The sequence below is a fragment of the Tetrao urogallus genome, assembly GCF_951394365.1.
Source record: "Tetrao urogallus genome assembly, chromosome: 7".
In the NCBI taxonomy this organism is placed as follows: Eukaryota; Metazoa; Chordata; class Aves; order Galliformes; family Phasianidae; genus Tetrao; species Tetrao urogallus.
Window position 1 is genome coordinate 49,391,585 of NC_136820.1, and position 12,821 is coordinate 49,404,405.

Below are 12,821 nucleotides of genomic sequence, written 5' to 3' on the forward strand. Positions count from 1 at the left end.
TGATTCCATACTGGAACAGATATAAAATGATAACTGTGTAAAACATGGAGTAAAAGATGTGTGATTTGTCCATACCAGGAGGTGATTAGAAAACAATTTGTAAGCTACAAAGCTGCTTGCATTAAAGGAAAAGAAAATGAAAAGACTGCAAGAAAAAGGGAAAATATTTCTTCCTGAAAGTATGACTTCCTTCATTTTGTGGAGACCACAAAACCCTATCCTCTCTCATTCTCCTTTTGACACAACAGCACTGGGAGGACCCTGTGCATTGGTGGTAGCTATGCTAGAAGTGTAGAGGCCTTTGGATTGTTTAGCTTTACCTGGGAGCCTGAAACATAGGCAGGGTGATGGATTCCTTCAGCTGGCAAATCTGATCTGAGCAAGGGTCTCATGCTAAGCAGCAGCAGGAGCAGTGTAGCAGATCATGGACCTGAATTTGGGTGAAGCTGCCTGATTTTATGAGGCTATTCACATTTCTTTTGGTGCTATGCTTCCCAAATGAGTGGTTTCTGGCTCTGCTGAGGCACCATTCTGCATGTGAACATCAACTCTACTCACCATCTGGGAAGATTAGTGCTGCCTTTCTCCCACCAGCACCACCGAATTGCAATTGCTCAGTGGTGAAAAAGGAATCCTTAAAGAAAGGTTTGCAACTGTTGTGTTATCTGAAGCACTTGGGGCATTCTGATGCTATTAAACTATATGTATTAATGAGGGGGGAAAAAAAAGGTGGACATCTTACTGCTGTGATGGTTCCTAAGTTACTTGGAAAGCTGTACCATCCAACCACTCATTCTATTTGATGGAGGTGACAAAGTGCAGTTTAATTTCTGACTGCTGTTTAAATTGTGAAGCTAGAGCTGGTTCCTGGAGCAGAAAAAACTCAGAAGCTGTCCTCCTACAAGCAGGAACCTCTGAGCAAAATATGACATCTCAATTTCTGGTGGTAAGGTCAGGAGATCTGATTCCGGCGTCTGGCTTCTGGCTTCATGCTATGTTAGTGGGACCTTTGGCATCTAACTCTGACCAGCAGCTGCTAACAGTGCACCCCAAAACAGTTGTGTCTATTTATGTAATGAAGGAAAAGTGTATCGCATTGAGATTTCCTATTTTTACACTTTGCATTTTTGATTGGCTGCTGGAAGAATCCTGTACATCGTGTCCACACCATTTTCAATTAGCTGGATGAGTCTTTTGTTGGCAATTTAATACCATTTACTAGGCAGGCGATATTTATATATTATTTGATCAGGCTTCTGCATTTTTATTATGCCCGTTTTGCAGAAGGGTAAACTGAGGCAGAGAACAGCTCAGCTCCTCCAGTCTTTAGTTTTTAATCTAGATTCAGCACACAGGCTCTCTCTACAGTCATGAGTACTTAAATATCTTCAACTTGTGGCTCATTACTTCCATTTCAGGCTGCCCAGAGAAGCTGTGGATACCCCATCCTTGGTGTTCGAGGCCAGGTTGGATGGGTGCTGGGCAGCCTGAGCTGGCTGGGGGGCAGCCAGCCCATGGCAGGGGGTTGGAGCTGGATGGTCTTTAAGGGTCCTTCCAACCCACAGAATCTGTGATTCTATGATTTCAAGCATGTCTTTTAAGATGGGATGAGTTCTCCCAAATGTGCTGTTCTCCATAGGATTAAAATTGGAGTCTGGATGGCTGACTTAAACCAGACACCAAACTTTCTGATGGCCAAAATTAAACGAAATCAATCCTTTACTGTGACAGTAGTCTGTAACTAGAGTGCATCAGGCAATTCCCAGCCTCCTGCCTGTATCAGTGGCTGCACATAGTGAATAAGTCTGATGGGATTTTAACCTCTAAAATGTTCAAAAGCAACCAGAGGGTGAATGTATTCAATATGCAAACACCTGCAGGAATAAACTTGTCATACATGACCTCAGGTGCCAGAATGGCCACATCTCTTTGGCTGCAGGATCCCATGGCAAGGATGTGTCTTTGTGTCATTTCCTTTTCAACTGTATTCCTCAGCCCCCAAACTTGGCTCTGCATAAATTGTTAAAACATGTCTTTCCTGACAGAGATCCCTGATGACAGCTATCACTCTTGGGAGACAAAGTTTACAAAATGCCTTCTGTGTGGGAGTGGCACAGAATTCAAAGGCAGAACAGGGGGGAGATTCCCAGAAGAAAGTGGCTGTGGGGAACAGCCAAGCTCATGGACCAAGCAATTGAGTCCATGGAGGAACAGACTCCAAAACCACTGCACTGCTTATTCATATCTATTATTTACCTATAAAATGTTGTAGCCGTGCCACGTTTAGCTGGTCTGTGCTTAAAACTGTTAAGAAGCCAGACTAAAACATTTCCACGCTTCTGGAACAGGTTCTTGAGGAGAAATGTAGACCGTAGGCTCCTGGTGGAGGAGTGGATTTACATTGCCTCTCAGGATGCCACGTCTGTGCGTAGAGATAGCAAAATATCCCTGTGCTTTTCCTTACGTAGTGGACAGGTGGATGAAGAGCAAAATCCCTAATAAATATATTTTTTTAAAGCCTGGATTCACACCACAATCTCTAATGATGATTTTATCCACTTTCTGAGTGCAAATAACAAACAGTATCAGCTTGCTGCTTTATCCAGGAACTGTACAGGACGTGAGATGGGTCTGTATCTAGCATTGAAAGCTTCAGCCTATGAATTGTTCGTAGTAAACTCTGAAAGGATCTTCTATCCCTTCTTTTGCTTTGCAATGCAAAGGTTTTGCAGGGATTTATTAACTCAGGATAATGTTTAAGACCATTGTAAGCTCTAGTTTTTCTCAGTCAGATACAGTGGGTTTCTCACTGTTTTTCACCTCTGGAGCCTCCCATCCCTGGAGGTATTTAAGAGACATGGGGACACAGTTAATGGTGGGACTCAGTAGGTCCTGCTGAAAGTTGAGTTTAATGATCTGGAAGGTCTTTTCCAACCCAAATGACTTTATGATAAAATTTCTGTACGTATTTCTGTTCAGTTCCCAGAAAGCCTCCCACTCAGCCCCCAGTTGACCCCGTGGTGAAAAATAAAACAGAAACCTCAGTGACGCTGGCATGGTCCCCCCCGAAGATGCACCGCCCCATTCCAATCGATGGCTACGTTGTGGAACGCAAGAAACTGACGGGCTTTACCTGGGTGAGGTGCCACGAGTCTCACGTCCCTGTCCCAGAGTTCACGGTGAGCAATCTGTCCGAAGAGGCTGATTATCAGTTCCGAGTGTCTGCAGTCAATGCTCATGGACAGAGCCCGTATCTGGAATTCCCAGGGAGCATGCACCTTGGTAAGCACAAAAACCCCCACAGAAATGGATCAGTGTGTGCTGAGCAGCTGTGTTGGGTCCCTGAAGGCATTTCCATTGGCTTTAAGGAAAGCAGTGCGTTAACGCACCAAAGTCTTTCATTCTCTCCTAGTTCTCCTGTCTCGTTTCAGCCTCCACCTACTGCTAAAGTGATGCAAGTTATGTTTCTGTGACAGAGCTGTGAATATCCTTATGTTACCTCACATGTGCAAGAGGCAGAGCTTTCTGTAACAGGTCTTAAGCATATAAGTGCTTCTTCCGGTACTCATGCAAAGGGAGAAGTAGAAATGTACTCATGATTTAATCTTCCATCCATAAATCTGCATCCATAAATTGCATCTAAAGAGTGTTCATGTGATGATCATGATGCCATGAAAACCAGGTTCCAGTTGGTTTCTCCTTCATCTCAGAGCAACTAGAAGAAATGCAGCATTACCCTTTATTTGTTGGGTGCCTACGTGCCACAGAATCACTGTGTGCCATGGGGTTGTTTCTTCCTTTGATTCATTGCACTGAACAGTCTCTGCTTAGACTCTGGTCATTTCTGTTATTGTGTCGTTCTTTTCCCTTGCTGCCTGAATATGCTTGTGCTTCCCTGGAATATCCAGAAGCAATTAGTGGGTGGGGTAGGCTGCTGAGGATCTTTCTGAAATATAAGAGCAGTACGTCTCACTAAAACAACGTAACACGCTTGCTAGGCATCCTGAGTGGCTTGAGATGCTTAGCAGGTCTGTTATGCCTTGAAACATCTTAGTTAATGTATGCCTGTTGTTCTATCTCTGCAGAAAACAGGAGTTACTCTTGTGCCACAGGTCAGTTAACTGCAGCTGTAGAAACCAAATCCCATTCATCAATCGTGCGCTGTATTCAGTGCATGCAAAACATATGCAGGATTTTATTCTCATGTCTCATTTAGTCTAAGAACTTTGTTCTTAGGAAGAGCTGTTCTGCTGCATGGCAGTCTTGTGCCTTTTGATCTCAGACATGCAAGTTGTTCTTCTTCCTCAGAACCAGTCCTGGCTGTGAAATCTCCCCTAACAACTGGTGAAGCTGTATCTGGAGGGGATGCCATGTTTACTATTGACCTTACGACAACATGTTCTGGAACTTGGTACCTCAATGGCAAAGTCTTGCAGGAAAGTGAGACCTGTATCATCAAGAGAACCCAAACTACTCACAGTCTAATCATAAAGAACGTCACCAAGAGCGATGATGGAGCAGAAGTGAAATTTGTTGCCAAAAATGTTGATGTCAGCACCAAGATGAGAGTGAGAGGTATTTACTGTGATTGAATGATCAAGCATCTTTCAGTCAAGGCATAGTTGCTGTGATCTGATGATTAGGACTGGGGCTGCAGGCATTCACTTTCTGTACCAAATATCTGAAACCGCATCAATGGACTAATGTGGGTCCTGGTAATGGCCTAAACATGACAGCACTGAGTTTAGAGTAAGCCAATCTACCCAGCTGGGTTGCTGAACTAGAGTGCTTCGTGCCATCTGGTGAATGTCTGCAGTCCACAGCCATTGGTCAGTGCATTCGGTCACCAGCTCTACCACTGCATCACCTTAGAGCAGTACTTTCAGCTCCAGGTTCAGCCAGCCCTTCTGATTGCACTGGGTTCATTTAGAAGTAGAGCAGCAATCATGACAATGACATCTCTATCAATCAGCTTTGCATGACAAAAGATAACGAATAAACGTTCATTATGGGAGGACCTGTTTGTCTTTGGGTGAAGACCTCTGCAGAAGCATGTTTAGAGCATTATTAATCCGTAGAACGAGATGTATTTTTTCTTAGGGAATATGGCAAGAAGACCAAATTAAACATCTTGAATTGCTTAGTATTGACACAATATGAGTGCAGGAACAGAACATATTGCTTCTTGGAAGATCTTGCAGCAAGCATTGATCATGTTGGCCTGATATAAATCAAAATAACGAGGCCTTTGCTCCTGACAGGTGCTGCAGTGAGATTTACCAATAAGAGCAAAGATGTAGAAAAGATCTCTGCTCGGTTGCGTGAGGAAGCCAAACTTCAGGCTGAGCTTTCAGACACAGACGCTACTGTGAAGTGGATGAAGGATGGGAAGGAGCTCAAAGCCGATGAAAAACACGAACTGCAGATTGTGGGGAAGAGACGCGTCCTGAAAATTCACAACGTCACAATGGAGGATGCTGGAACTTATCAGTGCATCTGTGAGGGGGATAAAATGCTCTATCAGCTTTCAGTCAAAGGTATGTGATGGTCTGGGCTGTCTTCTTCCTGCTCAAAGCCAACAGACTGCATTCACTTGACTCCCCGACAGTGCAGCTGCTTTCAGACAGCATCTGGAGTGTTTTCAGTGGTTATTTTGACTTGAACTGGCAAATCCACTTTGTAGAGCCACCTGATTTCTGTATTTTGTCCTGTGATTTGTCCCTAAGATACAGAAGGAATCAAGGGAAAGATAGGAAAAAGAGCATCCTAGCCCTCCTGCTCCTCTCTCAGGGTGGCCAGAGGAGAATGTAAATAGTTTTTTTTGTAGCAGTGATCCAAACTGTGGACCATAGCTGTGAGGAGTTACTGGGGTGTTTACAGAATCACTGAATTGTAGGGGTTGGAAGGGACCTCCAGAGATCATGAAGTCCAACCCCCTGCCAAAGCAGGTTCCCTACAGCAGGTCACACAGGTCAGCATCCAGGCAGGTCTTGAACATCTCCAGAGAAGGAGACTCCACCACCTCCCTGGGCAGCCTGTTCCAGTGTTCCAGTTTACCTAGCTGTCATTCCATGGTGGTTTTTTTCTTACACAGATGTAGTGAGAAACTTAACTTTTCCACTCAGCTCCCTGTTCTGCTGCAGGCTGCAGGTCTCATCTCTGAGATCCACATGCTGGGCCTTGATTGCAATAAATGAGATCCTTTGTTTTCTCCATTGGAAGACTTTCTATTTCTGCAGAACTCTCTGCAGATTACATGAATACAAATGCACCTTCTTTCCAGCAATGCTTGCCTTCTTTTTGTTGTTGTTTTTTACACTGATTATGTATGAGGCTCTTCATCACATTCTCCTGGCTTGTCACCCTTGTTGATCCATGCAGAAACAACGAAGCCCTGGAGTAGTGTATGCACTTTGGCATTGGAGAGCTTACTTAATTGGTTATTCTCAAAGAACAGATTCCAAAGAGGCATGGAGACAGCTCCAAACAGAACTGAAAAATGGGACTAAATTTATGGAGAGCAGAACTTTCTGCCAACACTTGTCAGCTAGTCTTAATTTTGCTTTTCTTCTCTCTCTCTGTCGTGTTAGCATAATATTTCACACTGGCAGCTCTGCCCGTAGAATTAATTGAATTAGCTGATGGACGTTTCCATGTGCTTTGCACTGTAATGTGACTATCAAATGAGTAACCAGTGCTGTTATTTTAAAATCTCTGCTGGCAAGCTGTAAGACAAGCAACTGCTGTTGGTAGCTTGGTTACTGCAGAATCAGCTTTCATACATCTCATATACAGGGGAGGGACCCTTAAGGGTCAGCTAGTCCAACTCCCCTGCAATGAACAGGGACACCACAGCTCCATCTGCCCTGTCCATCCTGCCTTTGTCCATCCCCAGGCTCACAAATCTCATATCCATGCCACGTTCCCCCAGTATTTCACCATGCAGCATCACCGCCTGTGTCTTCTGTTCCTGTAAATCAGAGCTAGCTGGTAAATCATCTGATGTGAGGATCAGCTGTGTCTATCACATGGGCATCACGTGGCTGCTGGGAGGCTCTGTCGAGCTGCAGCCAGAGGTGTGTCACCCCTGGGCCTCGTGCCCAAAGGAGCCCACAGGAAAGCATTCTTGCAGTTTGTCATGCACTGCACTGCCACGAGACTTCACATGCCAGACATTCTCTGATATGGGACCTCCTGTGTCCAGGCAGGACATCTGAGATGTCCCCTTCAGCCTGCTGTGGCTGCTGTTTCACCCTGGTTTTTCCAAGGAAGGGGAAGGCACGTGAATGAAACTGTTCTCCTGCTCTTCCTCCCAAACCTTTGTGCCACGCTGGTGGAGAAGCAGAGATCTCAGCAACATCCATCCTTTGCAGGGAGGTTGGGTACAAGAGGTGTTGTTATCCCATGAAGGAAGGTGGTGGAGTCATCATCCCTGGAGGTGTTCAGGAACTGTGGAGATGTGGCCCTGAGGGATGTGGTCAGTGGGCATTGTGGGGTGGGTTGGGATTGGAATCAAAGGAGGACCCCCATGTGTTTCACCAGGAAGCATTGCTGGTAACAACAGCTTTGGAGCAGATTCAGGTAGGGTCATGCTCAGCTGGTCCAGTTCAGAGGCTGTTCCTCCTTGCTGCAGCATCTGCAGTGAAAACCAATTTGAGTGGCTGGGCTCACATCCAGCAGTGGTGAGGGGACTACGATTATAAGAGACAGTTTCTGAAAAATGAATTAAATTTGACTGTATTATAGGATGCAGTTAAATGTATTTACAGGATCTTGGGCACCTCAGTGTGCATCAGCAAGCTTTTGAGCTCCTAAAACACGGGCGTTCTGTAAAATGTTGTTGAATTTGTATTACACATGGATGTTCTTGGAACTGCAGAACAAATGCATGCATAATTCAGACTTTGATCTTAGCAGCTTTGACTTCACAGTCTCAACAGACCAACTCGGTTGTGTGCACTGTTTAAAAATGATATGTCAACAAGAAGTTGGAAAACAAACTCCATTACCTAAGGTAAAACAGGACTGTGGCCTTAGGCTTAAACTTCTGGCAAAGATAGTGGTGAGGTTTTGAATATTTGCAGTCAATTATTCCGCTATGTGTTAATAGTTTCATCATCTAACTTCCATGCTCCAGTTAATTTCCAGAAAGGAATTCTGTTTTTCTTTTCAATCCTAAGTGATATCTCCATCTTGATTTGTTTGCCAGGAGGTTACAAAGCAGTAATTGAACATCCTCCATTGCTTTTCTTCCAGTTTGCATATTCCAATTCTTTCCTCAGTTTTCCTATTTCAAATATTTTCTTGAAGCCTAGGACTTCTTTTGGCTCAGTCCCCTGTGTGGTGTTTGTCCTTTGCCTGTTGGAGATAAGATAATTTGGTACATGGTTTATAAAAGCTGCCAGTTTGTTGGCTTCTGAACTGGAATCTAGCAATTAGAACCAAGAATGAACGTGTACATTTGGTCTTATGATAAATGAATACCTCATGTTCACCAATGTCCCTGCAATTATTTACCATCCCTGCATATCCATATTTTGTTTCAGCACTGGCAAACTTCATAAACAAAGAGAAAACTGGAGGAGTTATCAGGGCTGTTGCTGGAAAACAGGCTGAATTTGTTTCTGAGACCTCAGAAGCCAATGTCATGGTTAAGTGGTACAAAAATGGCAAAGAAATCACGGCCAGTAAGAAATTCACAATGGAAGATAAAGGGAAACTGCATAAGCTCGTGGCTTCGGCTGTGACGAAAGAAGATGAGGGAACATACATCTGCAAAATTGGAGATGACACTCTGATTTTTGATTTGAAAGTCTCAGGTAAGTTTGTGAGGCAAACGTGGGATCAGAATCCATGTTAAGCACTTAAGACTTGGTTCATTTTACTTGTCTACTTTTACTTGTCTAACCCTGTGGCTTTCCAGCATTTAGGACAAAGATTGCACAGTACTATTTAAGTGTTCTGACCTTACTGTGGTCCCTATGCAAATCCACAGTATGAGCAAATAACTGAACCATGGTGTGATGAATTCAGGTCAGCCCTCACTCCAGCTGGGGCTGGAGTCACAACTTGACCCCTCACATCTGGCCTTCATTCTTCTAGTTCATGAATTGCCTCAGCACTTCCATTATCTCTGAACCTATGACAGAAGTCCTAAATTCTTAGCATGGGAATCCTGTTTCCTCTTTTGACAAAATAAACTGCATATTTGTTCAGGGTCTCCTGCTGTACCCAAAGGACGTTGTGATCTCTGAGGTGTCTCCCTGAGGTGCTGTAAGCACAGCCATTAGCTCATGGCATGTGCCCATCAGCATAAAGTACTGTAAAGCACTGTCAGGTCAAGCCTGCAGGAGTAATGCTTGTCACTGACATGTTCCTGTTCAGGGTGGAGCTGGAGGGTAAAATAACACCAGAAATTTTCAGTGAAATTCAATATCTGTGAAATTCAGCTGACTGATTCGCAGAGCCTGGGGGGAAGTTCTATTTTCTGGCTTGTACCTTGAGTCTGCTTTCTATAGCCCAGTCCTCAGTCACAAACTGAAACTCTACTGAAAGCCTCTCGTTGAGTAGGCATGTGCTGCAGTGCCATGCTTGTGACCTTTAACAGCAGAGCCATGTTACTCTGGTCACAGAGTCACTGAGATTGATAAAGATCCTCTCGCCCAGCTGCCCAGCCATCACCATCGTGATGCTCACCATCTAACTAACCAAAAAACTCAGCAGACCTGATAAAACAAGCACAGTACTGGACTTGGGATCACTGGGGTTTCCTAAGGTATTGAAGGATTGCTTGCAGGTGGTGTTGGTTCAGGTATTCGCTCTGCACCCCACCTTCAGTTCTATTTGGTTGAGAATCCTACATTTTGCAATTTCACTTTGAGTATAACTCAAAGACCCTGGCTTTACCTGTTGAAAAACCGATCTAAAACAAGCCAAGAAGACTCCATTTGAACTGGTTGATGCAGAGCAAAAGATATCCCCAAAGGACAACTTGCACTCTTTGATGAACATTATTGGATGAGAGATAAGATTTTAAAAGTTCTGGGGCTGTCTTTGAGCATCAAATGCAGAAGAAGGCTGCATGATTCCCTGAGATTGGATGCCTCCTGCTTTGGTGGCCATGTGTGTAGGGTTAAGGGAAGCATGGCTGTAACTCCTATCACAGAGCATCACGTGGCTCAGACAGAAAAGCCATCAAGCAGGGTTAATTAGGAGCCCCAAATGGTCACAAAACAGATTACTTTCCTGCCCCTAAGACTATCTGTATGGAATTGATTTATGCTATTAGTTCTCAACAGCCTGACTCTAGAGGGACTGTTCTTCTTTGGTCATCTACTTTTAAAAGAATAGATGGCTCCTAACTATTGCAATTTTTAACGAAATATTTGTTCGCTGCCATAATGTGCCTGGCACAGCAATTGGCCTTGGTGCTTTCAGTGACTGAAAGCAACAGTTGTTGCTAAAAGAAATGCAATACTAAGCTGGGACTGCCTGTAGCTGACAGCCATCAGTTTGCTCCTCAGGCAGGTTCTGTCTGGATGGAACGAAGGGCATGAAATGCTGATGTGCTCATCAAATGCTGCTCGTTAGCTTAGAGACAGGGTGTTGAATAGGTTTGTTCACGTATTGCAAACACGTTACTTAGCTGCCTTCATTTAGCTTCAGAAAAACGTGCAGAATACAGAAATGATTAAAAAAAAAAAGAAGCTGCACAGCTGCACCCTTTACTTACACAGGTCTGTCATTAATGCCTCGGTGCAGAACCAGCAATCTCATGACACACTGGGATACCTGGGTGCATTATAATAGGATGTCCACCAGCGCTGAGGCTAAGCACTACTTGAGAAGGATGAAAACAGAACTGCAAAGATTTTCCAGTTCCACCTGTTTGGCAAAACACACTGACTGTTATTTCTATCACAGCAATTCTGCAGCAATTTTACTTATGGAAACAGTCACATTTGGATGCTTAATGTGTTAATACAGAGTTGTAGAATAGCCCAGCTGGAGTGTACCCCCCTAGATTAACAAGTTCAACTGTGTGTATGAGTGTGCACGTGTATGTAAGATTACCTTATTCATATGTGTCAGTGTATAAAGTATTAATCAACAGCCAGCTGCCAAACTGGAGGCCATTCTGTACTAGCTGTCTGGATGACTGGAACTTGAGCAATGAGTATCCCAGCACAGGTAACTGCAGTATCTCAGCTGGAGGACTGGCTGTGTAAGAGCAGCTTTAACACTGTCGTAGTTAAATTACAGCAGAATCATGCACAAGTTTGTATGTGAGTGCCTCCAGAGATGAAACTTGATCACCCAAGTGTGATGAGCAGAGAAATTACAATCAGTTCTAATTGTATCTTAACTCTGTGCTGGATAAGCCTGAGTCAGGGTGTAAACCACTTCCTCTTTTTCTCTTCAGATGAAGCCATTAATTTTGTCAACAAGCCCAAAACAACTCCAGAAATATCAGTCAGTCCTTCTGAAGACCTGGAGCTGGTGTGTGAGGTGTCAGCTGCAAGCGGAGCTGTCGTATGGAAGAAGGATCAAACAGAGGTAAAGCAGGACCAGAGGACAACCATCATTTCCCAAGGGACACACCGCAAGCTCATCGTCAAAAACGTGACCCTGAAAGACCAAGGGAGCTACAGCTGTGAAACAAAGGATGACAAAGCAACATTCCAAGTCAAAGTCAGAGGTGAGAAAATGCTTGGAATCCCAGGGATAAAGGAATGTTTCATTTTGCATGTCTTGAATTTGAAGGATCAACTTACAGCCTCTCTGGTGCAAAGCATTTTGGCTGTAGGACTTGCTTTGTTGTCAAGTGTCGTAGCAACACTGCTATGCATGTGCTTTTACATCCAGCAGTGAATAAATGCAACAAATGATAGGCAAGGAGGGTAACTTCTGCATCTCTCACAGTCAGCTGGTGTGTGCAGGGTTACCAGACGAGGGCACATCGTGTGTGCAAGGGGAGAGAAAAGGGGAGGCGTTTGAAGAGATCTGGTTATGAAATTTGAATGACACAAATAGGTGGAAAATGCAAATAATCACAGACTCATAGAATCACAGAATGGCCTGGGTTGCAAAGGAGCACAGTGCTCATCCACTTCCAACCCCCTGCTGTGTGCAGGTCGCCAACCAGCAGCCCAGGCTGCCCAGAGCCACATCCAGCCTGGCCTTGAATGCCTGCAGGGATGGGGCATCCGCAGCCTCCCTGGGCAACCTGTTCCAGAGAGCTGTTCCCTTCTGATCTAGTGGAACTATAAAGAGACATCAGAAGAGAAAAAGAGATGAGGGAGGGGGGTTCAGGCAGTGCATGCAGGTGCTCAAAATCTCCTGTCCAAATCTGTGTTCAGAGTATGAAATGTTTAGCTTTGTCCCATACACCTTTCATTTCCCAATTTCCTGTCTTAATGAGGCATCGTGACACTTCTGTGAAGGGCAACTATAGTGAAACGGGGGGGGAAATGGAGTAAGCTCTGCAGCAGACAACAGCAGAAATCTCTGTGTGACTGTTGTGATCTCCCTGCAGAGAAAGAAGACGTGTTTACAAACAAGGAGAAGGTGCAGAAAGAGGTGAAGGCTGCACCAACACAAAATGCCACGCTGAGCTGCGAGGTGGCCCAGGACAAGACTGAGGTGAAGTGGTACAAGGAGGGGAAGCTGCTCACCTCGAGCAAGAAGTTCAGGGTGGAGTCTGAGGGCAAATTGCGTCGGCTGGTGGTGAGCCAGGTGGAGAAGAAAGATGCAGGGGAGTACAGCTGTGAGGCTGCTGGCCAGAAACTGACCTTCAAGATTCATGTCACAGGTGAGTGAGT

General features: G+C 44.6%; 1 protein-coding gene across 1 annotated transcript in view; it reads left to right on the plus strand.

The window, feature by feature from the left end:
• Positions 1–12,821, plus strand: part of OBSCN (obscurin, cytoskeletal calmodulin and titin-interacting RhoGEF) — a gene marked incomplete at both ends in the record, with an annotated part of 161,587 nt that overhangs the window by 10,711 nt on the left and 138,055 nt on the right. The window contains 6 exon segments of the mRNA XM_079538679.1: positions 2,980–3,282; positions 4,309–4,575; positions 5,262–5,537; positions 8,547–8,819; positions 11,423–11,698; positions 12,536–12,811. Coding sequence (XP_079394805.1) covers positions 2,980–3,282; positions 4,309–4,575; positions 5,262–5,537; positions 8,547–8,819; positions 11,423–11,698; positions 12,536–12,811 — 1,671 coding nt within the window.